General features: G+C 34.8%; 2 protein-coding genes and 1 pseudogene across 2 annotated transcripts; all 3 read left to right on the top strand.

Annotated features, from left to right (window-relative positions):
* The first annotated feature begins 1,380 nt into the window (after positions 1–1,380).
* Positions 1,381–2,322, top strand: LOC143394692 (olfactory receptor 4K13-like). Its single transcript, XM_076849352.2, has one exon. It carries the CDS (start codon positions 1,381–1,383, stop codon positions 2,320–2,322), a length of 942 nt encoding a protein of 313 aa, XP_076705467.2.
* Positions 2,323–10,309: 7,987 nt separating this feature from the next.
* LOC143393920 (olfactory receptor 4K3-like) lies at positions 10,310–11,251 on the top strand. The gene has a single exon (XM_076848421.2). The coding sequence runs from the start codon at positions 10,313–10,315 to the stop codon at positions 11,249–11,251; it is 939 nt and encodes a 312-aa protein (XP_076704536.2). The 5' UTR covers positions 10,310–10,312.
* Positions 11,252–18,808: 7,557 nt separating this feature from the next.
* On the top strand, positions 18,809–19,714 carry LOC143393921 (aldo-keto reductase family 1 member B10 pseudogene; annotated as a pseudogene).
* The last annotated feature ends 3,662 nt before the right edge of the window (positions 19,715–23,376 follow it).

Below are 23,376 nucleotides of genomic sequence, written 5' to 3' on the forward strand. Positions count from 1 at the left end.
TCTATATTATATTTTAGCTTTGATTTGGATTATTTTGTTTCCACTTTTTTCTTTTGAACTCATACTACACATATGGATAAAGCTACAAACACACATATGCACACACACAAATTCAAATGATTGATCCCACACAATAGTGACAAAATTATTCTTCACATCTATTCAGTCCTTAGTCTTAACATGCTAAAAGTAGAAAATATGAAGGTGATTAAAAGGGTACGTTACAGAATTTTATATGTAAATTTGGAGTACTAAAAATAGAAAGCTGTATACATTGCAGTTCAATGTGGGAAATCTCACAGAGGGCAAAGGTGAGCTGTGTGAGTCCCCTCAATCTCTACAGGTGGAGATATCACAGGGCAGCACAGACACAGAAGAGAAGGTCAGCTCTGAGGAGCCAGGGAAATAAACACTTCTCACAGGGGACACCTGCCTGACAACACAAAGGAAAGAAAGGAAGAGCTTCAGCCAAGAGCCAGGCAACAACAGATTCAGGAAAATAAGCAAGAGGACTAGACAGGAGAGTCAGGACTTCTGCTCATAACCAAAGTATGAATAGAACATGGCTCCAAAAGAAGAAAAATCTGAGACAATGAAAAAACAATTATCTAAATATACAAAAACTCCTCAGGAACAGAATTTATCTAATACTTTGGAGGGCTCAGAGGAAAAATAAAACCTGTTCATAGCTTAAGCTTTGCTTATTTAGGAATTAGTAAAATTATTGAGCTATCATTTTAGAATGAATGGGAAAGGTAAGAACATACTGGAGCTGGTAGGATAATGTACCTTAATCTGCTATGTGTATGTACCTGTATGATGACATATTTTGTATATGCACCTATGTATTATAAATATAATTTATATATGATATATATTACATATATTGATATACATGTATATATAATTTCAAATTACATACACATATATAAATACTTCAAATTTAGGAGTGGAAAAGAATGAATACTCATCACCAAAATGTGAAGTGAATATTTTTATCATTTGAACTAACGTATTTAACTAATTGTGATTGGCGTGTTTCTCATTGATTACATTGAACACATGGTTCATGAACTCATGACTTCATGATAGAAACAACAAATACATGTGGAAATGCATCTAGGCCTGAATATACATGTGTGAAATTTTGTAATAAATTTCTCATCTTTTCTGCCGTTCTGAATGATAAAAATTCCAATATCAGTTATTAGCACCCCTTGTATTAACAAGTAAAATGTATTTTTCATAAATGTCCATCTTCTTCCTTTCTATAGGACTCAAATTTTCACTTCATTTATGCCCACACCTTCAAACCATCACAGGCTAAGTTAACATTTTCCAGATTACCTTCACTTCAAACACTTTTGTAATTCCCACTGCATGGTTATGAAGAACAGCTCTACGATATCTGAGTTTGTTTTGCTAGGGCTCACCAGCACTCCGGAACTGGAAATTTTCTTCTTTTGCATATTTTTGCTGGCCTATGCAGCAATCATGGCAGGAAACCTTCTCATTGTGATCACTGTGACCTGTGACTCTCACCTTCGTTCCACACCAATGTACTTCCTCCTTGGAAACCTCTCCTTTCTCGACATGTCCATTTCTACCATCACGACCCCTAAGATGTTGACAGATTTCCTCAGGGAGAAGAAAACTATTTCCTTGTGGGGCTGTATGGCTCAGATGTTCTTCCTCCATTTCTTGGGGGGTAGTGAGATGACTCTTCTCATAGTTATGGCGGTTGATCGGTACATTGCCATCTGCAAGCCTCTTCACTACACAGCCATCATGAGCCGCAGGGTGTTGGTGGGCTCTGTGCTGCTGTCCTGGGCTGTTGGCTTGGTGCACACTATGAGTCAGATGGTCTTCACTGTCACCCTGCCCTTCTGCGGCCCCAACATAGTGGACGACATATTTTGTGACCTTCCCTTGGTAATAAAGCTTGCCTGCACCGAGACTTATGTTCTGGAGTTGCTGGTAATTGCTGACAGTGGCCTCCTGTCCTTCATCTGCTTCATACTCTTGCTTATTTCATACTGTATCATTCTGGTAACTGTGAGACATGGACCCTCGGGTGGGCTCCCCAGAGCTCTGTCCACACTGTCTGCTCACATCACTGTGGTCACTCTGTTCTTTGGGCCCTGCATCTTCGTTTACACGTGGCCATTCAGTAGTCTTTCAGTGGATAAATTTCTTTCTGTGTTTTATTCAGTCATTACACCCTTACTGAACCCCATTATTTACACACTGAGGAATCAGGAGATGAAATCAGCCATGAACAGACTGAGGACCCAACACACTAGCTTCATACACACCTTCTAAACAATAGTCATGGAGATGAAGGGTTTTGTGGAAAACCCACATCAATTACATGTCAGAATAGGTTGGTCTGAAATGGAGGTTCCTTGTAGCTTTTTAAATACTTTTATATCATACATTTAAAGTTTTACAAAATGTCCCATTGTTGTATTTCTATGATATATGTAGTTTTATTGAAAGAAAAATTATTTTCATTGAAATCTATTTCAGATATGTGTTAGTAAATTGATTTTTTAATATAATAAGTATTGTGATTGAAAATTTGGCTCAATAACTATATTTAGAAATTTAGTAGTTACTGAAAAAAAAGAAAACTGAGCTTCTATACTTTAAATCAAGGATCTTTCAGCTCAATTCTGTAGATGAGCAATGAGAGTCAAGTTTATGTGAATTTTTCTGAGCCCCAGTGATGGACATAAACATTTACATTTTTGGGGATCCTAATAAGCCAAAAGATTATTTTGCAACAGGGCAAACAAGTTGTTTTTATGACTGAACAAAAGAAGATATCAATTGATATAAGAATGCATTTTTTCCTTAACAGAAATTACAGCTAACAAGGGTGACATTGCACCTTTTGTCTTATCTTTCATTCATGTTTGTGTACAGATTTACATCATGCACCTTTCTAAAAACAAGTAAGAACATTACTTTAGTGTTCCTCCCATGGACAAAGAAAAACTAAAGTAGCCCCCATGGATTCCTGGCATTTATACCATGAAAAAACAGGATTAGAAAAGCTGATAAAATTGCCTACAGAAACCCTAAATTTGGAATAAATAGACCATCCATGACCTCTTGAACATGTATATAAAAGGCTAAGATCATAATTGATCCTCAGCTAAATGCACTAGAATTTGATATTTTACTTTTTTTCGTAAATTAATTCTTTCTTATGTTTATATTATCATTCACTCAAAAATTGTTTACTATTGTCCCTCAAATGCTTATCAATGTAGTTATTTAACTTGCACAAATGCCATTCAGTTTTCTTTCTTCTCAAACCCATCAATAAGGTAATTCTAGAGAGAATTCATTGATTCAAAGTGTTGTTATTTTTTCATCATATAAATCCAACTCAATTTAACCAACTGTGCCTTAATTAATAACTAAGGTACCTTCAATTTCCTAATAATATAAGCATTTTCATAATTAATATCTTTATACCCTCTCTGCATGTAAACCTGTGTAAAAATTTCTGTAGTATAAACACCCAGGGAACAAAATAATTAATTTCACTAACAGCTACAGATTATTACCTACTTTCAACTGCAGAGCCAGAGTTTCCACCAGTCAGTATTCTAAATTTTGTTTTCTATATAATCTAATAGCATGTTGATTTATTGCTTTTTCAGATTCCCAGGAATTTTGGAGCCTCCTTCCATATCCATTAGCTATAAACTTAAATTTCTTACTCTTTCATGATCTTCATTCACTTAAGTGGGTTTTCTTTACTTTTCTTTTTGATTGGAATGATATAGATCTGCACGGTAAAATAAAGTAGCTATTACCATATATGGATAGGTAAGCATAAATTTAAATTATTTTTTCTTAGAAATTGAAAATTTAGCTCTTCACATACATTGGTCTAATGTCCAACATCTGCATGTAAATAGTTGTTACCATATTGGACAGGTATAGAGCATCATAGAAAGTTATTTTTGAAAGCAGGAGTTTTATTGATTTTATATACTACAAATAACTTTTGACTTTGTGTCTGTTTAGTTTCCTCCTAGTATCTTTCATTAGACAGCTATTTTTCACTATTTATATCCTCATATTTACGCTAATGTTACCTTCTATTTACTTTTAAAGTTTTGTTTATAGATGTTCTTTCCCAGCAACAGATTGCCAAGATATTCCTCAACATTTTCTTTTATTATTATTGTTTCATTGTTTGCATTTTGTGATTAAAAGTTTCTGTAGTCCACCTTTCTATGGAAGGAGACACTCAATTTTTTTACCTCCTTTTACTAAATGACTGTTCCCAGCAATATTTCCAATTTAATCTTCTCTTCCTCCATTGCTTTCAATGGGCAGCATAGAACTGTACTACAATATGGCTCTGTGTGTATGTCAGCTCATGTATACATTTATGATCCAAGTTCTCTGTTTAGTTTCATAGATGTCTTTTGCTTTACCTTCATTATTTTGGGACAATCTCTTTGTATATGGTTTAACATTTAGTAGATGTGATCCCTCTCTTCATTTTCCTATTGAAAGTTGGAATAGGAAAGCATGAATAAAACTATGTTAGTTTTATTAAGATTAGTTTAAGACAAGCTAAATTTTTATTGAGTATGTATATATGAGACAACATTGACATTTGTGTTATGCTGTGTTATCCTGCATATGATCATGGGCATGAGAAAATCTTTTTGCTTATTTGAATTGCAGTTTATGTTCTGTAAGATTTCAAATTTTCCCATGTAATGCCCTCTGTTATTGTCAATTTGTACATGTATCATTTTTCTTTAAGGTAAATAAAGAAATTCATATTGTTATAATAAAATAACAATATAAATGTTTTTAAAATTTGTTTTATAAATAAAATAAAAATAAATTTAACTAGGATGCATATATAATGAATATATCCATATACAGATATAGGTATTATATAAATATAAGTATACATATAAATAATATGCATATAAATGCATAAGCATATTAATTTCATGGTATACAGATATTTGGTCAAACAGTATATGGGACATTTCTGGTTTTGATGAAATTAGCATTTGAGTTGATGGGACAATGGAGCAGATTACCCTGTATACTTAACATAAAACTCATCCAATCACCTGAAGGCTTCAAAAGACAAAAGACTGACCTCTAATAGGCATGAGGAACTGTCAGGAGACAGCCATTGTACCAAAATGCCTTAATTCTCTGAGTTTCCCGCTGCAAATGTATCAGATTAAATATTGATTTATCTTCTCAGATATTGAATTCACTGTCTTCACAATCACAAGAACCAATTACTCAAAAATCTTTCATATATGTATACATATGCACATATACACACAAAGATATACACACACATCCTTTGGTTCTGTTTCTCCAGAGAACCCTGACTGATACACATATATGCATATTTATATATTCATATACATAATCTCATATGTAATACATGTATTTTATAAATATACATATATAATATTTGTTTGCAAACTTGAGAGTAAGGTAAAGACTCAATGCTATTTTACTACTGACTAGTTCAGTGCATTTCTTAAAACAGCATAATTTCCAAATCAGGAAATTAACAGTGCTATTTTATGAATAGTTAATCAATAGACTCATTCGATTTTATTAAACACTAACTAAATAGTATCCTTTTAACAAGGTAAAACCTCTGGAACCACAAATTTTACTTCATTATCATGTCTCTCTATTATGTATTAATTTTCAAAAATTCCTCAATTTTTCCTTGATATTTTTATGGTGATAAATATTAGAATGTGTAGAATCTGTCAAAGTTCAGATAATGTTTTATAAAGTTTTATGTAATGTTTCATAATGTTCATAATATTTTATATGACATATACATAATATTATATAATGAGTAGATTCAGATTATTCAATTGTGGCAGTAGAACCCCCCCAAGATGTGTCCTTCTCAGTGATTCCATGAATTTCTGAGTCTTGCTTATTTTGCTTAGCATAATATTCTTCACTTGTATCCATTTACATGTAAATGGCATAATTTTATTATTCTTTATAATTAAGTAAAACCCCATTGTGAGTGTGTGTGTATGTATGTATGTATATATATATATATATATATATATATATATATATATATATATACACACCACATTTTAAAATCCATTTATTGGACAGGCACCTGGACTGTTTCCATGACTTGGTTAGTGGGAATTTTACTGCTGTAAACATGAAGAATCTATATCACTATAGTATGCTGATTTTAGGTGTGGGATAAATATTAAGATTGCAACAACTGGGTCATGTGGTGGTTTCATTTGTAGTCTTTAGAGGAATTTCCATACTGTTTTCCAAGGTGGTTGTTCTAATTTGCAGTCCCACTAACAACCAAAGAGTGCTGCTTTTTCAGAATACACCATTTTGAAATGCACAAACACTTGCCAAGTTAGATAATATTCTTGGCCATAAAACAAGTCAAATTAACTTTGAAAGTATTCAAGTCACTCATAGTTGTACACAGATAAGCAAAGAAGGTTTTATTTGTAATAGTCTGAAACTGGAAACAACACAAATGTGCCTCAGGACATGAATGTGAACACAATTATAGCTTTTAAGTACAACGAAATATTTGGCAATGAAAAGGAATGTTCTATTGATATAAATAGCATGATGAATATAAAAATAATTATGATTAATAAAATAGAAAAATTGGGGGGGAAGTTACCAAGGATTGAACCTGGGGCACTCAACCACTGAGCCACATCCCCAGTCCTACTTCGTATTTTATTTAGAGACAGGGTCTCAGTAAGTTGTCTAGGGCCTCAATTTTGCTGAAACTAGCTTTGAACTCACAATCCTCCTATATTAGCCTCATGAGCCACTGAGATTATAGGCATGTGTCATAGCACCCAACCAAGAAAATTTTTAAAAGGATTGCATGCTCTCCAGTTTTTTAACATGAAACCCTAACACATGATAGAGTGTAGACTGATGGTTGTTTGTGGAGGGAGGATATGTGGAAGGACTGAAAGGAGATTATCTAAGAACACTGAGCTTTGGGGGCTAACGCACATGTCACTATTTAGATGGTGGTGGTCTTTTTACAGCTGTATGTATGTATCCACACTCATCAAATTGTACATCTTAAATATGAGCCCTGTCTCATATATCAATGTACTATAAAAAATTTGGTTTTAAATTTAAGAAGTTAAAATAAATATATTTAGAACTCACATCAAAGTCCTTTTTGAAAACCTGAAAACAGCTTAATAACTTGACATACAAGATGTAACAGTCAGCATCTCATGTAATCACAGAATAAACTGAATTACATCAGGTCATTTGACCAAGATTCCCTATCAATTCAGACAAACTTGACATGTGTTACGGCACTGTCTATCACACCTTTCAGCATATGACCTCTTTGGCAATTGGAAATAAAATTGAATTAAATGTGGTACTTATTGTGCTTATTGTCCCAATGAATAAAGTTTAAAATACTCACTGATTTTTAACATTGGGCTGATTTGCAATATGTTTTACTTATCTCCCTTTTCTGACTTCAAGAGGATGCAACACTTGGTATCACTCTTATAGAAAAGACCTGAAGAGTTATCCAGGTAATTATTTCCATACTTGTGTTCTGAGCATAAAATGGGTTAATTTCCCCCAAGGGATGGCTTCAGGTGGTGAATATAGGACATGCTGAGGGAGAGCACCTCTGCAGACACTATCTCCACCCATAAATGGATGTAACACAAGCACACTTCAGAAGACAGAATCTGCTCTAAGAGAAAAGTGTGTTTAGTAAGTCATCTCATTTCTTTAATTTTCTTTAAGATAATTCTTAAAATATTTTCATGTCTTTATTTTAAATATCCTTGCTACACCTATTGGGAAGAATGGCTTCATTAGCTTCCGAAAAATTTCAAAAGAGAATCCACAAATTTTCTCCTCCTACCTGTTCCTAGTAGAATTTCTATGGAGTTAACAAGAGTAAACATAACTGTAATATGCCTTTCCTCAGCGATGCTCTCAGATCCAGATAGGAAGACCATAATCATTTCCCCATGAATCAACATGAACAGGTTCTAGTAAAACTTTTTCAAGTAGTCCCTGACTTTTAAGAGGATAAAATTATTTTTATTATCAAAAAATACATAGAATATGATGATAGCTCTTAGCATAAACAAAAAAGTAAACACACAGAAACGTTATAAACCTGGTTATTACAAAATATGATTAAACTAAGAGCCTAAGAATAAAGAGTATAATTATGAACTATAGAATATAACTACATATTTCATCTGTAGATATCACAGAATTAATTAAATCGTCTAAGTCCTATATATGCATGCAAAAATGCAAATATTAAGCAATAAATCTGTTGTGTGTAATTATTCAAAAATAATAGTTACAAAATTTATTTTTAAGTAGCTAAATGAGTTTTTATGGGTCAGTTGTTTCTCTCGAATATGCATAGATATCTTTTAGTAAATTTCTACCTCAAACATATTTGCAGTAGTATTTGTGACACTACTGTCTATGTAATTTATTCCAGGGGGTATAGAAATATCTTTTGAAAATTTAACCCAGAAAATATTCTGTAAAAAGAAACTAAATTTTAGTTAAAAGTTCAATTTGTTGTAATTTTGCAATGGGCATAAATCAATTAGTTGTAATATTGATTTATTTTCCTTAGAAATTTGGTAAATCTCTATGACAGAATATAACATCTATTTGCAAGTTATGAGACTATTATCATATATCTCCTTTTCCCTAGCAAATTTTTGTTTGATTTAGCAATTTTTCTCTTTTTAATTTGTACTTCTGTGTCCTCAGTAAAAGGAAAGGGAAAAATAGTCACACTAAGGTAATGGATTTTGTTACTCACCTGCTCTCCTAGGTCCAAACTTGACATTTTAAAGGCTAGAAAAAGGTGAGAAAAACAATGCCAAGAAATAATCATGGCGGAGGGAAATTATGGTCCCACTATCCAGCTTGAGCATAAAATGGGTTATTTCCCCCGAGGGAAGTATTGTCATTTGCTAAGAGCTTGAGAAGTATTGTCCAGCTTGAGAAGTGTTGTCGTTTGCTAAGAGATCAAGCTAAGCAATATTGGTGTTTGCTACTGAAGGTTTAATTTTACATTCATTCAGTACTAATATTCCAAAGGTGCAATTTACTTCCACATGTATGCAAATGCAATTTAGTCCCAATTTATAAATATATATATATATATATATATATATATATATATATACACACACACATATATACACACATATACATGCATACATATATGTATATATATTTATGTAGAAAGCAATAAAATTGTTGTAACTATTATATGTATATATAAACATAATATATGTATATATGTACATATACATATATAGAGAGATGGATACATAAAGAGAGGGAGAGAGAAAAAACAGAAGACAGAGAGAGTATTGTATTTTTGATGGTCAAGAAACTAATGTTTCAAAGCCTATGATTTTCTAGCACCCACTGATACAATTTAAGGCAAATGAGCTTTTTTGCTAACTTTAAGATATCTAGAACTTTCAGAGCTCATTATATTTGAATCTGAGTTTGAGTTCCCATCCACTTTAGTTCATTCACTTCTATGGGACTCTATAGTGAACATATTTTTTTCCTAACCCATTCACTTTACAAAATACATTCTATCTTCTGATAAATTTTAAATTCTGGTAAATTTTATGCCTAGTTTTGCATCCAAATCATATGCCAAAGTTTTATTATATGACCCTCAATTCAGCTTCTCCCATGAAGGTTGGCTCAAGATTTGTTTTAGAAAGAGAAGTAAAATTTTAATTTTATAATCTTTTAAAATGACGGTTTATCAGGACTTGAAATCATTAAACATAGGACATAGAAACAGCAAGAGTATGTCAAATCATTTGTACTGGATTGCAATATCACTTCTCCATTATCTTCCCAACATGACTTAATTTTTTTTATATAAAATGTGATGATTGTGAGTCTCAGGCTCAGGTTTTTTTTTTTCCACTTAGTAGTGTACATAAACACAATACCAGGTGAAACCACAATCATTGTTTAGCATTTCACCTTGCTTCTCTGCTTTCCTCACTCCTTTCTTGTGAGAGAGCTTTCTAGGCAAATATTCTTTTGGAGATATGATGCTATTCATATTTAACCAAGTTTTCTCCTCGCAATCATACTTTTTAATGTTAGATATGAAGAATTTCAATGTGAATATCAAATTCTAAACATTTAGTCTCCTTTCTCCTCCCACTAACTGCTAATCTACTTTCTCCAGGTTATTTTAGAGGGCATACTCAATAAAATGGATGGAGGAAATCAGTCCACAGTTTCAGAATTTGTGCTTCTGGGACTTGGCCACTCATGGAGCATGCAGGTCTTACTCTTCATGATATTTTTGTTGCTTTATGTGATCATTGTATCTGGAAATATTGTCATTGTGACCTTAATCATCACTGACCCTCATCTCCATTCCCCCATGTACTTCTTTTTGGCCAACCTGTCCTTTGTTGATATGTGGCTTTCCTCAGTCACCACTCCTAAGATGATCACCGATTTTCTCAGAGAGAACAAAACCATTTCCTTTGCAGGTTGCATGTGCCAAATCTTCTTTGCCCATTTCATTGCAGCAAGTGAGATGGTGCTTCTGGTGTCCATGGCCTATGACCGCTATGTGGCCATCTGCAAACCACTTCATTACTCCACCATTATGAGCCTGCAAAGGTGCACTGGGCTGGTGGTTTCTTCCTGGACTACTGGCTTTGTGCATGCCATGAGTCACCTGGCTGTGATAGTGCAGTTGCCTTTCTGTGGCCCCAGAGAAATAGACAGCTTCTTCTGTGATATGCCTCTGGTGATCAAGCTGGCCTGCATGGATTCCTATAATTTAGACATTTTAATGAATGTTGACTGTGGGTTTGTGGCTGTAACCTGCTTTATCCTCTTGCTGATATCCTACACATATATTCTTCTCAGTGTTTGCCAGAGATCTAAAACTGGTGCATCTAAAGCCCTGTCCACCTGCAGTGCCCACATCACAGTTGTGGTGATATTTTTTGTGCCCTGTATCTTCATTTATGTGTGGCCACTCAATATCACCTGGTTGGACAAATTTCTTGCTGTGTTTTATTCTGTTTTTACACCTCTTCTTAATCCAGCCATTTATACATTAAGAAATAAAGAGATTAAAAAGGCTTTGAAAAGACTCAGGAGTTATTATGTAGGTTCCCAGGAAAAGGCTTAATGCCCAGAAATTCATTACATGTACTTTAAATTGACAATACACTGACCTTATAATATAGTTTAAACTTCAAGGAATATAGTTTATAGCTATAAATTGTTCCAGTTTCCAGATACATCTGTAGATTTGAGGCAATGCAGAAATCTTAAATTTTACTAATCAGCCAATGTTGTGAATTATTTCCCTGAAGTCCATACAAGAACATTCCTTTATTATGGAAAAATTATCTTTTCAGTCTTTCTACACCACTAATAATAGGAAAAAGAACCTGCAAGCAAGCATAGTGACTTTAGTATTCATCCCCATTGCAGCATGTATCAGTACAGGACACCATATAAAACCTCATTGTAAATGAACCACATTAGGCATGTCTGCCAAAATGGTGTGGATTTTTCTTGGTGGGACATGAAAGCATTCTAAAATAAGATTCTCATGTTTGTTCATAGCTGTGTGAATATACCACTTTCAACTTATACACATTTATAAGTGAGTTTTATGGTATGGTAATTCTATCTCAACAAGATTATTCTTTAAAAATCCAATTCTAAGAGTACTCCCATGGAACCTATCAAATCATGAAAGCTATTTCTTTCAGTTTATTTGGTGTGCAGGCTTTTTCTTCATTTGTCAGGCCTAGCATGACCCAGGGGTGTCACTGGGACTTCACTTATCCTCTTGGAGAGGAAGTCAGGTGCGAACAAAAGTGTCTTCTGTTGACTGAAGCTTCTTTGAGCAGCGTGAGATTCTTGCTCTTCTAAGGTAGGGAGACTGCTGGGGTAATTCTTTCATGAGCAACATTCCATTGTTCCCACACTTTGGACTTCTAGGTTTTCTCTGCCAGGGCCCTGATCTGAGCATAACACCCATATCTGGACTAAGTGCTTATATATTTCTGGAGCTGTGTTATTGCATTAGATGTTAAATGTAGGTCAGTACTATCCCTTCACCACAGGAAATAAGTTTCTGTTTTTTTTTTTTTTCCTACCAAATATTTCTTCAGGCCCTTACACTGGACCTTTAAGTACTTGTTTGTAGCCTTCTGCTCACTATTCCTCTGAAGGGAGTCCTACAGTTTAGTAATGAGTAAAAAACTCCCCAGTAAGAATGGAATAGCTATTCCCAATCTTTGAACACCTGAATCAATTCCCTGCAGGGGTGTTCATTTCCAAATGAATATTTTTTCCAGTGAGGCCTGGTAGGAGTCTAAGGTTGGAGTATTGTGATTTCAAGCCCAGATTGGGAAACTGGAAAGAAAATAAATTTAAAAACAAGATTAAATACAAAGTCAAAAATATTTTCTCAGTTCCATCAGTGAAATCTTTTAACAATCAGTAATCTTCTTCCAGGACTGGGGTTCTATATAGTTCCTGGGACTGAATCTTACTTGTCCATCAAGTTGCTCAGTGACTCAGCCATAAATCCACATTTACTATCTTCTTTCCCAAGCTATTCTCATTCCTAGTTGTGTAAGCTTGGCTAATATGAGAGGCAGACATAAAGATGGATTCCAGTATATTCACACAGGGAAAACAGCAAGAAAAACAGAATTGATTTACAAACAGCATGGAGATATGTCTAAAACATTATTTATGTAGATACGGAGACATTTAAAACAAAGAGTAAATTCTGTCAAAGTTTTAATTAATAGGAATTCAAAAATAGAGAAACAAATATTTAATGATAGAAATAAGAATAGTCATTCTTTCTAGTGATACTAACTACAAAGCAGATTAAGGAAACTTTTAATTTTGAGAAAAAATATTTGGTAGTTGATAAATGTGATAATTTCAGGTACATTTATGAGGGGAAAATTGTAATCTTTTCATTTAAGAGTTTGCACCTTAATATCTGCAAATTAATTTTCATATAATTACAGGAATTAAGAATGGCAAAACAAAAAAAGTACTGGTTTAAAATAGTTTAAAATGTTCAGGGTAGATCTTTTCAATATACAGGCCAAAAAAAAAAAATTGGCACATGGTAGATATAGTATTAATTATTAAAAAGCAGGTCTTTATTTCATTATCATAACCTCTTTTTAAAAATCTCCCCTGAGGTACTTTTTAGCCAACTCTGTATTATGATAGTCAGTGACTCATTATATTCTCCAAGGTCAAAGCAGGTAAAGGGGAATGGAATTCTTGTTTGCTGGGCTTAGGGAACATCTTGTTATTTATTTGTAGTTTTCATTTTCGCCCTTTGTCTTAACTTGTAATTTGTATGTAATTGTGTCTTATGTGTTAAATTTAATCTATCAATGTATTTTAATTGGTAGTGTTTTCTAATTTACTATTTCTTAAAATTTTCTCCATATTATTTTTAATGGTTGAGAATAATTCATTGTAGGTATGTTTCCTAATCTAGTTAACTAATAAACAATGAAGTAAAGCATACTCTTGCAATCAAATTATTACACATATCCTTATTTCCCTCATTGGCCACCCACCCCGCCCCAGTGCTGGGCATTAAACCTATGGCTTCACACTTGACAGGTAAACACTTTACAGCAAGTCACATCCCCAGCCTTGTCCTTAATTTTTTTTCTTTTTTAATTTAATTGATTCTATTTTTTTTAAATACACAACAGCAGGATGCATTACGATTCTTATTACACATATATACCACAATTTTTCATATTTTTTTATATAAAGTATGTTCACACCAATTCATGTCTTTTTACATATACTTTGTTTTGTTTTGTTTTTGCATTACAATTCTTATTACACATATATACCACAATTTTTTATATCTCTGTTTGTATATAAAGTAGGTTGACACCCAATTCATGTCTTCATACATGTACTTTGGATAATGGTGTCCATCACATGCAATCATCCTTGCTAATTCCCTGCCTCCACCCTTTCCCTCCCACCCCTCTTCCCTACCTAGAATTCATCTATTCCTCCCATGCTCTCCCACCCTATCTCATTCTGAGTCAGCCTCCTTATATCAGAGAAAATATTTGGCATTTGTTTAGAGGGGGGATTGGCTAACTTCACTTAATAATTTGTTATTTCTTTGCAATGAACTTAATTTAATTGCACCAATAAATTATTTTTTTATGTAATCTTTGTCTTTATTGGCCCAAAGGTTTGAATAAATTACCATTCATTTTGATTTAGACCAAATTCATTATAGTTTAAAACACATAACTTTTTATCTATGTCTGTGTATGTTTATCAAATTTCTTCCCAATCTAAGACACAGAGTCATCAAAGAGAGAAGTCCTTTCCTGTAACTAGATAAAGCCACAGTCTTCTTATTTGACCAGTTGATGTGTTCAGCAGCTCAAGGAATTGGGTTACAACAATTTCATTGTGAATGAACAAAGATGAATGGGTAACAGAAGCAAGACCAGAGGTTCAATTTATCTAAAGATGTACTGATGTTCCATTAAAAATAGAGGTTGCACCTCATGATCCAATGTGGAAAGGCGGTAGACATGGCTGCTTCTTTTACATTAAAATGTCTTCTACAATCATCTATCTGGTTCGTTTTTCACTACTAAGGTGACTTTTAATTTCAGAACTTAAAAACTGGTTTTGAGTATAATTCTTAGGTCTTTAGAATAGAGTTTTCTTTAAAAAGAAATGATAAAACAATACACTTTTTCATAGGATCAAACATCCACCTAAAAGAAATAAAAACAGAAAAAAATGAAGGAAGTATAGGTAATACATATCTAAATAATGTTATGGATCCTAAAACAAACGATCATTGTAAAACAATGAAGTATGGCTAACTTCAAAATCACATGAGAATTTAAGAACTAAAGCAGAAAGAAAGTTTCAGAAAGCATAGAGCTAACTTGAACTGCAGGACATGGCTATAGTGGGGCTCAGAGAAAGCAGGTGCATGGGAGAGACAGGTAGAACAGAACCTCCTAGCTGTGCTTTGATGTGCATTGCTGCCTCAGCTTCAGCCAGCCAACACCAATTTCACAGCTGAACCTACAGCGCCTGCCTCAGCTTTACCAATGTGAATTTAGGCTTTCTGGGCTTCTTTGCTATTTATATCTCGCCCTCTTCCAGCTCAGGTGGTGGAAAAGGGGTTCCCCTTGGTGGAATGGGCTGGGTGATAAATAAAAGCTAAGAGAAATAAAACAGCAAAATATCACAGAACACAGAAAATAATTTCAAGAGAGGGGGCAGGACGGGCAATACAATCATACAGATCGAGCTCCTATACTATGACAAATGGAGCCCGGGCCTGCTTTATTTATATTAGGAAATAGCAAAGGCCTTCCATAGAATGTTCTTCATCAAAAAAGGTTAAACGTAGGCTGTCCAGTTCCCAACGGGTTACACCCATCTCCTGAGCTACTATGGAGGAACTTCCTAGCGGAGCAGAGATAGAAGTCACGTGCGTTGGGCAATCTATTGGGAGGGCCACGGGTAGTTGGATAGTTCACAGTACCAAACCCAAATCTCCCTGGCCACCATTCCTGGAGAAGACCCTCATGTAAATCACAGATGGCTTCCCACACTTACATCCCTTCAAACTCCTGGGTTTCAACTGCTTTCAATATTCGTAATTTATTATTACATAAAACAAGATTTTGAGTCACACATTCTGTTACACTATCAAAAACTCTCTTGACTTTTCAAAAATATTCTATTCAACTTGTCCCATTTATGCCTCATTTTCTCTCCTGAGTAAAAGAGTCTGTTTGCTATATATCTGGAAAAGATGGAAATGATTTATTTATTAAAATTAACTGCAGCTACTGCTTCTTAAATTACAAACTGAAATAACTCATTTTACTAAAATTAAAAATGTGAAATATATAAATTACAAAATAATCACCCCTGATAAAGAAGTTCTTCATTAGACTTGTAAGCTCTACTGTTCTAATTGGGTAGGAATAGAGTTGGTCAGTCATGTATTGCTCCAGAAGATGATTATCTATCATTAAGAAAATGGAAGTGTCACTGAAGCAACACTTTGACAAATTTTAGAGGATAACACCAGACCCAAGGATTTCATACTTGGGGAAACTGTCAGTGATGGTCTGAGTATTTGTAATCTTCTTAACTCAGGTTGAAGTTAATTCTCAAAGCTATATAGTATTATGCAGTGGGGCTTTTTGGAGGTAGGTAGACCAGTTCATGAGGGTGGGGCTTCCATGACTGCATTATAATAACAGGGAGAGAGACCCAAGGTAGAAAGCTTGTTCTATCTCACATGGAGACAGTCCACAGAGCAAGAAGGACCTCACTAGAGGCAGCTGCCTGATCTTGCACATCTCAACTTCAGAACTGTGAGCCAAATAAGACATCATTCCTCAGGAGAAGATAGGAGAGAAGAAGGTTGGGAAAAAGAAAAAAAGCATGTAACTTTCAAAGCAACAAGGGATAGAGTCAAAGCATCAAGTGACCCCTGTTACACTTTTACTATATTCCTAGGAATTGTACATTTATTTTACATAAATTAAAACTGATAAATTTCAGAAAAAAATAAGATGTACATGCAGGTGTCCACACTAATGCTGACCTTCAACTATAGTTCTGATCATTTATTCTTCACACACACTTGTACACATTTTGTTTTATGATGAACCCAGCCTAATTCCATTTTAAGATTGGGAACCATCTCATCACGAAGTCATGAAAAATTAATTTCTGTTTTAATATAAATTACTGAGATTTCTTAACTTTTTGGATTTCCTGCCCATGCCTTGAACTCACCCATGCCTGGCTCTCCCTGACCAGATAACAACCCTCTCTGAAACCTCAGTGTCCCCTCAGAAATTCTAATGTTGGGATCTGAATTTACTCCCTACCTTGAAATATCATTCCATGTAGATCATTAACCTACTATCTGCCTTTATATTATGCTTGTCAAAATCTTTTTAGCTGCAAGTTCTCAAGACACCACTCTTTTGCAACTTTTTGTGCTATAAAACCTTTTTCCTGGGGAGCTGGTGTGCTGGTCTCTAGCCCGGGGTTTTCAGGAGAGACAGTTGCTGGCCAGCTTTTATGTACACAAATACAAGCTTGCTTTAATTTGATTTAAAGCAAAAATCAAATGGTGGTCTTTTCTTTGTATCGTGGTTCAACATTTAGTTAGAAGAAAAATATTCAATAATATAAGTAATAATAAATACTGCTAAGGATGTGGGGGAAAAGATACACTCATACATTGTTGATGGGGATACAAATTACTACAATGACTTTGAAGATCTGTATGGAAATTATTCAAAGATTAGGAATAAAATCACCATATAACCCAGCTATCACATTCCTTAGTATTTATCCAGAAGACTTTAAATCAGCATGCTATATGATACAGGCACATCAATGTTTATAGCAATACAACTTACAACTGCAAAGTTATGGAACCATCCCAGGTGCCATTCAACAGATTAATGAATAAAGAAAATGTGATACACATGCACAATGGAGTTTTATTCAACCATAAAGAATGAAATTATGGTACTTGTTGGGAAAAGAGTTAGGTAGGAGCTCAGGGATATCAGGATGGTGGTGACAAAATATTAGACAAAAGAAGGAAAGGTGTCTTAAAAGGAACACCCTTGTCCGGAGACCTGTGGAGAAGGCACAAAAAAAGAACCGTCAAAGATACAGAAGAGTAAGTAGACAGACAGGATGGAGTAGAGAGAGTGAAGTGAAGTATAAATGAGAAGCGCAGAAGTGAAGTGTCTGTTCCTCCCAGCCTGGTAGTTTGTTAACTCAAAGAACACATACCTCCTGTTACCATGACTATATTCTAATTAGTATTTCTTTAACCCAAGGGCTAGCTAACTGACATAAGGTCCAGGTTAGTACAAACATAGAGCCCCTTCTCTCCAAGGACTTTGCTAAAGAAACCAGATGGTGTCTGCCTAGTTGTCTTCTTGCCTCAGAGGGAGGAGGCTGGGCATTCTGATTGTGGGAATCAGGGCTCCAGTTACCCTCTGGGAGTTTGCTCACTGGGGGAATGCTCCCCTGACTAATTCCACTGTCAGAATACTTACAGTGTTTGATCCCTATTTACAATAAATCTCATTACCATGAAAACTCCCACCACTGAGGACATCACCATGACAATTCCCACCAACTAGGAATTATGACCATGACAATTGCCCCCCACAAGTTCATATTTTAAAATGACCAATGGAAGTAAAGTGTGCAGTATTCTAATTAGCTTTTCTAACCTAACCAATGGTGGGAGGAAATTGGAAATTATTCTAATCATATATCATAAGATAACCAATGGGAAAATATAGTTAGTTCTTCAATAACAACCATATAGGAAGAGACCACTCCACACTTCAGGATACGTGACCCTAATTACCAAACGTTGGAGCCTTGAGCCTCTCTCTCTTGCTTGGGCCATTCCTTTCTACATATTACTTCCATGTGTTTCACTCAATTCTTTGTACAAGACACTGAGGACCTGTACTTTTACTGGACATCCCAATGGTAACAAAAGGGTGGAACTGCAGAACATAATGCTAAGTGAAATAAACCAAATTCGACACCAGACATTGATTTGCTCTCTCAAAGCCATTTCTGCACCAACCATGGCCACCTTCGGGAGCTCAGCACCAAAGCCAAGATGCCCATGTTGGATCTGGGCATCTGGAAGTCTCCCCCAAACAAAGTCAAAGAAGCCATAAAGGTGGCCATTGATGCAGGATATCCCCACATAGACTGTGCCTACGTCTATCAGAATGAGAATGAGGTGGGAGAAGCCATCCAAGAGAAGATCAAAGAGAAGGTGGTGAAGCGGGAGGATCTCTTTATTGTGAGCAAGTTGTGGTGCACCTTCTTTGAGAGGAAGCTTGTGAAGGAAGACCCTCAAAGATCTAAAACTGGACTATCTGGATGTCTACCTTATTCATTGGCCCCAGGGATTTCAGTCTGGGAAGGACTTATTCTCCAAAGATGATAAAGGCAACAACCTCATCAGTAAAGAAACATTCTTGGATGCCTGGGAGGTCATGGAGGAGCTGGTGGATGAGGGGTTGGTGAAAGCTCTTGGTGTTTCCAACTTCAACCACTTCCAGATTGAAAAGATCTTGAATAAGCCTGGACTCAAATATGAACCAGTGACTAACCAGGTGGAGTGTCACCCATACCTCACCCAGGGGAAACTGATTCAATACTGCCACTCTAAGGGCATCATGGTCACAGCCTAAAGCCCCCTGGGCTTTCCAGATAGACCTGGGGCCAAACCAGCAGACCCTTCACTACTGGAGGACCCTAAGATCAAGGAGATTGCTGCAAGGCACAAAAAATCCCCAACCCAGGTTCTGATCTGGTTCCATATCCAGAGGAATGTGGTGGGGTGATCCCCAAGTCTGTGACCCCAGAACGTATTCTCGAGTACTTTCAGGTCTTTGACTTCAAATTGAGTGATGAGGAGATGGCGACCTTACTCAGCTTCAACAGAAACTGGAGGATCTGTGTCCTGGCTGACCAGGCTAATTTGCAGGACTACCCCTTCACTGCCGATCACTGAAGCTAAATATCCTGATGAGACACCTGATGGATTCTTTCTCTTCACTGAAGTGGAATTTAGTCTCCCTGAGGCCCATTTTAGCTAAAATTATATAAAATTATATTGTGCTTGATCTTGTCAGAATCTAGGCAAATTTTTTTAAAAAAATTATTAGTGTATTATAATTGTACATAATGGGATTTTTTTAATGCTCTAATCGTCCATGCATGCAACATTAGTTGCTCAATCTCCTTCTCAGAACCTTCTTTCCTTCTCCTCCTCCCTTCCCCTAAGCAAGGTTTTATTTAGATCCATATGTTGAAAGACTTATCACAGGGAAGTATGACTCAGATGAGCAAATGACTATTTCTTCCATTTATTTGATCTGAACAAATGTTTGTTAAACAACAGGGTCTCTGCTACCATTGAGGATGCAAAAATAAAAAGAATATAAAATAATGAAAGTCAAAAAAAGAAATAAACTAAATTCAAAAGGTCAAGGTTAAATGTTTTCACTCAAAGTGGAAGTAAGAGCAAAGACAGCAAAAAGCTCCCATCTAAAAGATTCTGAGTTTTCTCCACACAGAAAAGATGAGGCTTGAGGAGGTAAATGTTTCACCTGATGTAATCATTACAGAACATATACATCTATCAAACATTACTTGGTGTTCCATTCATATGTACAATGTTATATTTTTATGTACTGGTTAATTGACAAGTGGGATTACATCAAATTTAAAAGCTTCTGAAGCACAATGAAGAGAATAATTAATAAACTGAAGAGACTACTTAAAGATGGGGGTAAATCTTTGGCAAGAATGTATCTGACAGAGAATTAATTTCTACAACATATTAAGAACACAAACATCAATAAAATAAGCATTTCAATTAAAATAGGCAAATGACATTCATAGACACTTCTCTTAAGAAATAAAAACAGCCAGTAAATAATTATATGAAAAAAATCCTTGTAAAGTGGTGCACACCTGTAATCCCTGAGGCTCAGGATCCTGAGGCAGGAGGATCAGGAGTTCAAATCCAGCCTGAGCAAAAGTGAGATGCTAAGCAACTCACTGAGGCCCTGTCTCTAAATCCAATACAAAATAGGGCTGGCAATATGATTAAGTGGTCATGTGACCCTGAGTTCAATCCCTGGTACAAATTATATAGAGTGCTCACCTAGCACGTATGAGGCCCTGGGTTCGATCCTCAGCACCACATTAAAAAAAATATATATATATATATTTTTTTTAAAGAGAGAGAGAGAGAATTTTTTAATATTTATTTATTTTTTTTAGTTTTCGGCAGACACAACATCTTTGGGTTTTTTTTTGTATGTGGTGCTGAGGATCGAACCTGGGCCGCACGCATGCCAGGTGAGCGTGCTACCGCTTGAGCCACATCCCCAGCCCTTAAAAAATATTTAAAATAAAGATACTGTTTCCAACTACAACTAAAAAATGAATTTAAAACAAAAGATAAACCAGGCAGAATTTTGAATGATTAAATATTTTCTTGTATTTAATTTTCTTAATTGAGAAATGGAATGTAACAAAGCGTGTGTTTATGTATGTATGTGTATGTGTATATAGTTAGCCATCAGCGAAATGGAAGTCAAAGATAAAATGACATTCTGTCTCACCCCAGGTAGAATGACTGCCACCAAAACAACAACAACAATAAGATAGAAAATAATAGATGCTTTGAAGAATGTGTGTGGGGGGAAAGCAGCACACTATTGCTTGGAATGTGAGTTAATACAGCTGCAATGGAAGAGTATAGAGCTTCATCAAAAAACTAAAAATGGAACTTTGTTATGATCCATTTATTCAAATCCTAGGTATATATCCTTAAGAAATGTAGTAAGAGATACTAGCAGACCCACATTTACATCAATACTGTTCACAAACTATTTACAATAGATAAGACATGCAATCATTCTATGGGCCCATCAACAGCTGAATGGATAAAGGGAATGTGGTCTTTATGCCAGGGATTGTGATTCAGCCATAAGGCAGAATGATATCCTATCATTTGTAGTAAAATGAATGGGAACAAGTGAGCAGCATGTTAAACAAAACAAGGCACGCAGACAAGTAGAGCATATTTTCTCTCACATGTAGAAACATGAGCAGAAAAAGCTGAAAACAGGAGAGAAATTATTAGAGATTGATAAGGAGGCAAAGGGAAGAAAGCAGAAGGATGAGGGGAGAGGGTAGAAAAGCAGATGGACATGATCAATAGTCAATGTATATTAATGTATAGAAATATCACAATAAGTATCACTAATGAGTATCATTAGTATTAGTAATTCTAAAAAGTAATTTTTAAAAACTTACACATGAATGCACACTAAAGTATATCTTTATAATGTTATACAATTCCCTAACATGAAAAAGTTTCTCAGAGGTAGAGATTATTTTGGACTAGTAAAGCTCTAAGATACTACTTTTAACTAATTCTAATGTACTATGTTATACACTGAGAAATGGCAGCCAAAGAAAGTCTGTAATTATATAAAAAAAAGAAATAAAAACTCCACAAAAATCCAAAATTAAGACTTTGTCTTTCCAAGGATACTCCCCTGCTCCCCCTCCCTCTCATTTCCAGCCCCTTCCTCTCTGTCTGTCCATGACTTTCTGAGTTCACCCATCTCTTTGGGCATCATCACTCTTTCTTTTCATCTTTAGTTCTGTATTTTCATATGTATTTTTGTTTATTTGTTTTTTTCTGTGCTTTCTTTCCAGATACTGATATATTTAACTTTTACTCCTGAGGATCTACTCTACAGATATATTTTTAATGCAAGATTACTTATGTATGTTCAAAGTTATTAGCAGCATTGACTCTAATAGGAAAGAAGCCCCAACAAACATTACCTTCCTTCCTTTACCTATTTTATTCACTTTTCATCATCTCCTCTTGCCTTTCTGTCTGAACTTGACAAACATTTGAATGAAAGAATACTTGACTGAATATTGTATTTACTTTGTAAAATTAAAGTTCCTTATTTTAGTTTTAATGTTGTTAAGAATAATGCCATGGTTCTTTTTCATATATAAGAAAAACTAGGAAGGGCTGGAATTGTAGTTCAGCAGTAGAGTGCTCACCTAGCATGCTGAGACCCTGGGTTCCATCCTCAGCACCATATTAAAACATTTTAAAATAAAGATACTGTGTCCAACTACAACTAAAAAATAAATTAAAAAAGAAAAACTAGGCAGAATTTTGAATGATTAAATATTTTCTTCTATTTCATTTCCTTAAATGAGAAATGGAATGTAACAAAGCACATTTTTAGAAAAAAAAAGTATAACTGTCAATACAAAATGTGCAATAGATTATTATTTTATTTGAGAGGACAAAGACCTAAAGAAATTGGTCTCCAAGACACCATGAAGGTCTTTAGTTAAGCATAATTATTAATTTCTGACAATTCATTAGAAACCTAAAGTATTCGCTTCATCTTACTCTTGCACCAAAAATATGCAGATACTTTGATATTTATTATTGATTCAGGACCATTATTTAACTTCCTAGATAAGATCTATGACTTCTTCTTATCTCAGATATGAGTTACATATCTAAAATAACCTGCTTTAATTATACCTGATTAACATCTGACATCCTATTATCCCACTGTCACTAAGAAATTGTCAAATACTACACAGATACATGTAATC

The sequence above is a fragment of the Callospermophilus lateralis genome, chromosome 3, assembly GCF_048772815.1.
Source record: "Callospermophilus lateralis isolate mCalLat2 chromosome 3, mCalLat2.hap1, whole genome shotgun sequence".
In the NCBI taxonomy this organism is placed as follows: Eukaryota; Metazoa; Chordata; class Mammalia; order Rodentia; family Sciuridae; genus Callospermophilus; species Callospermophilus lateralis.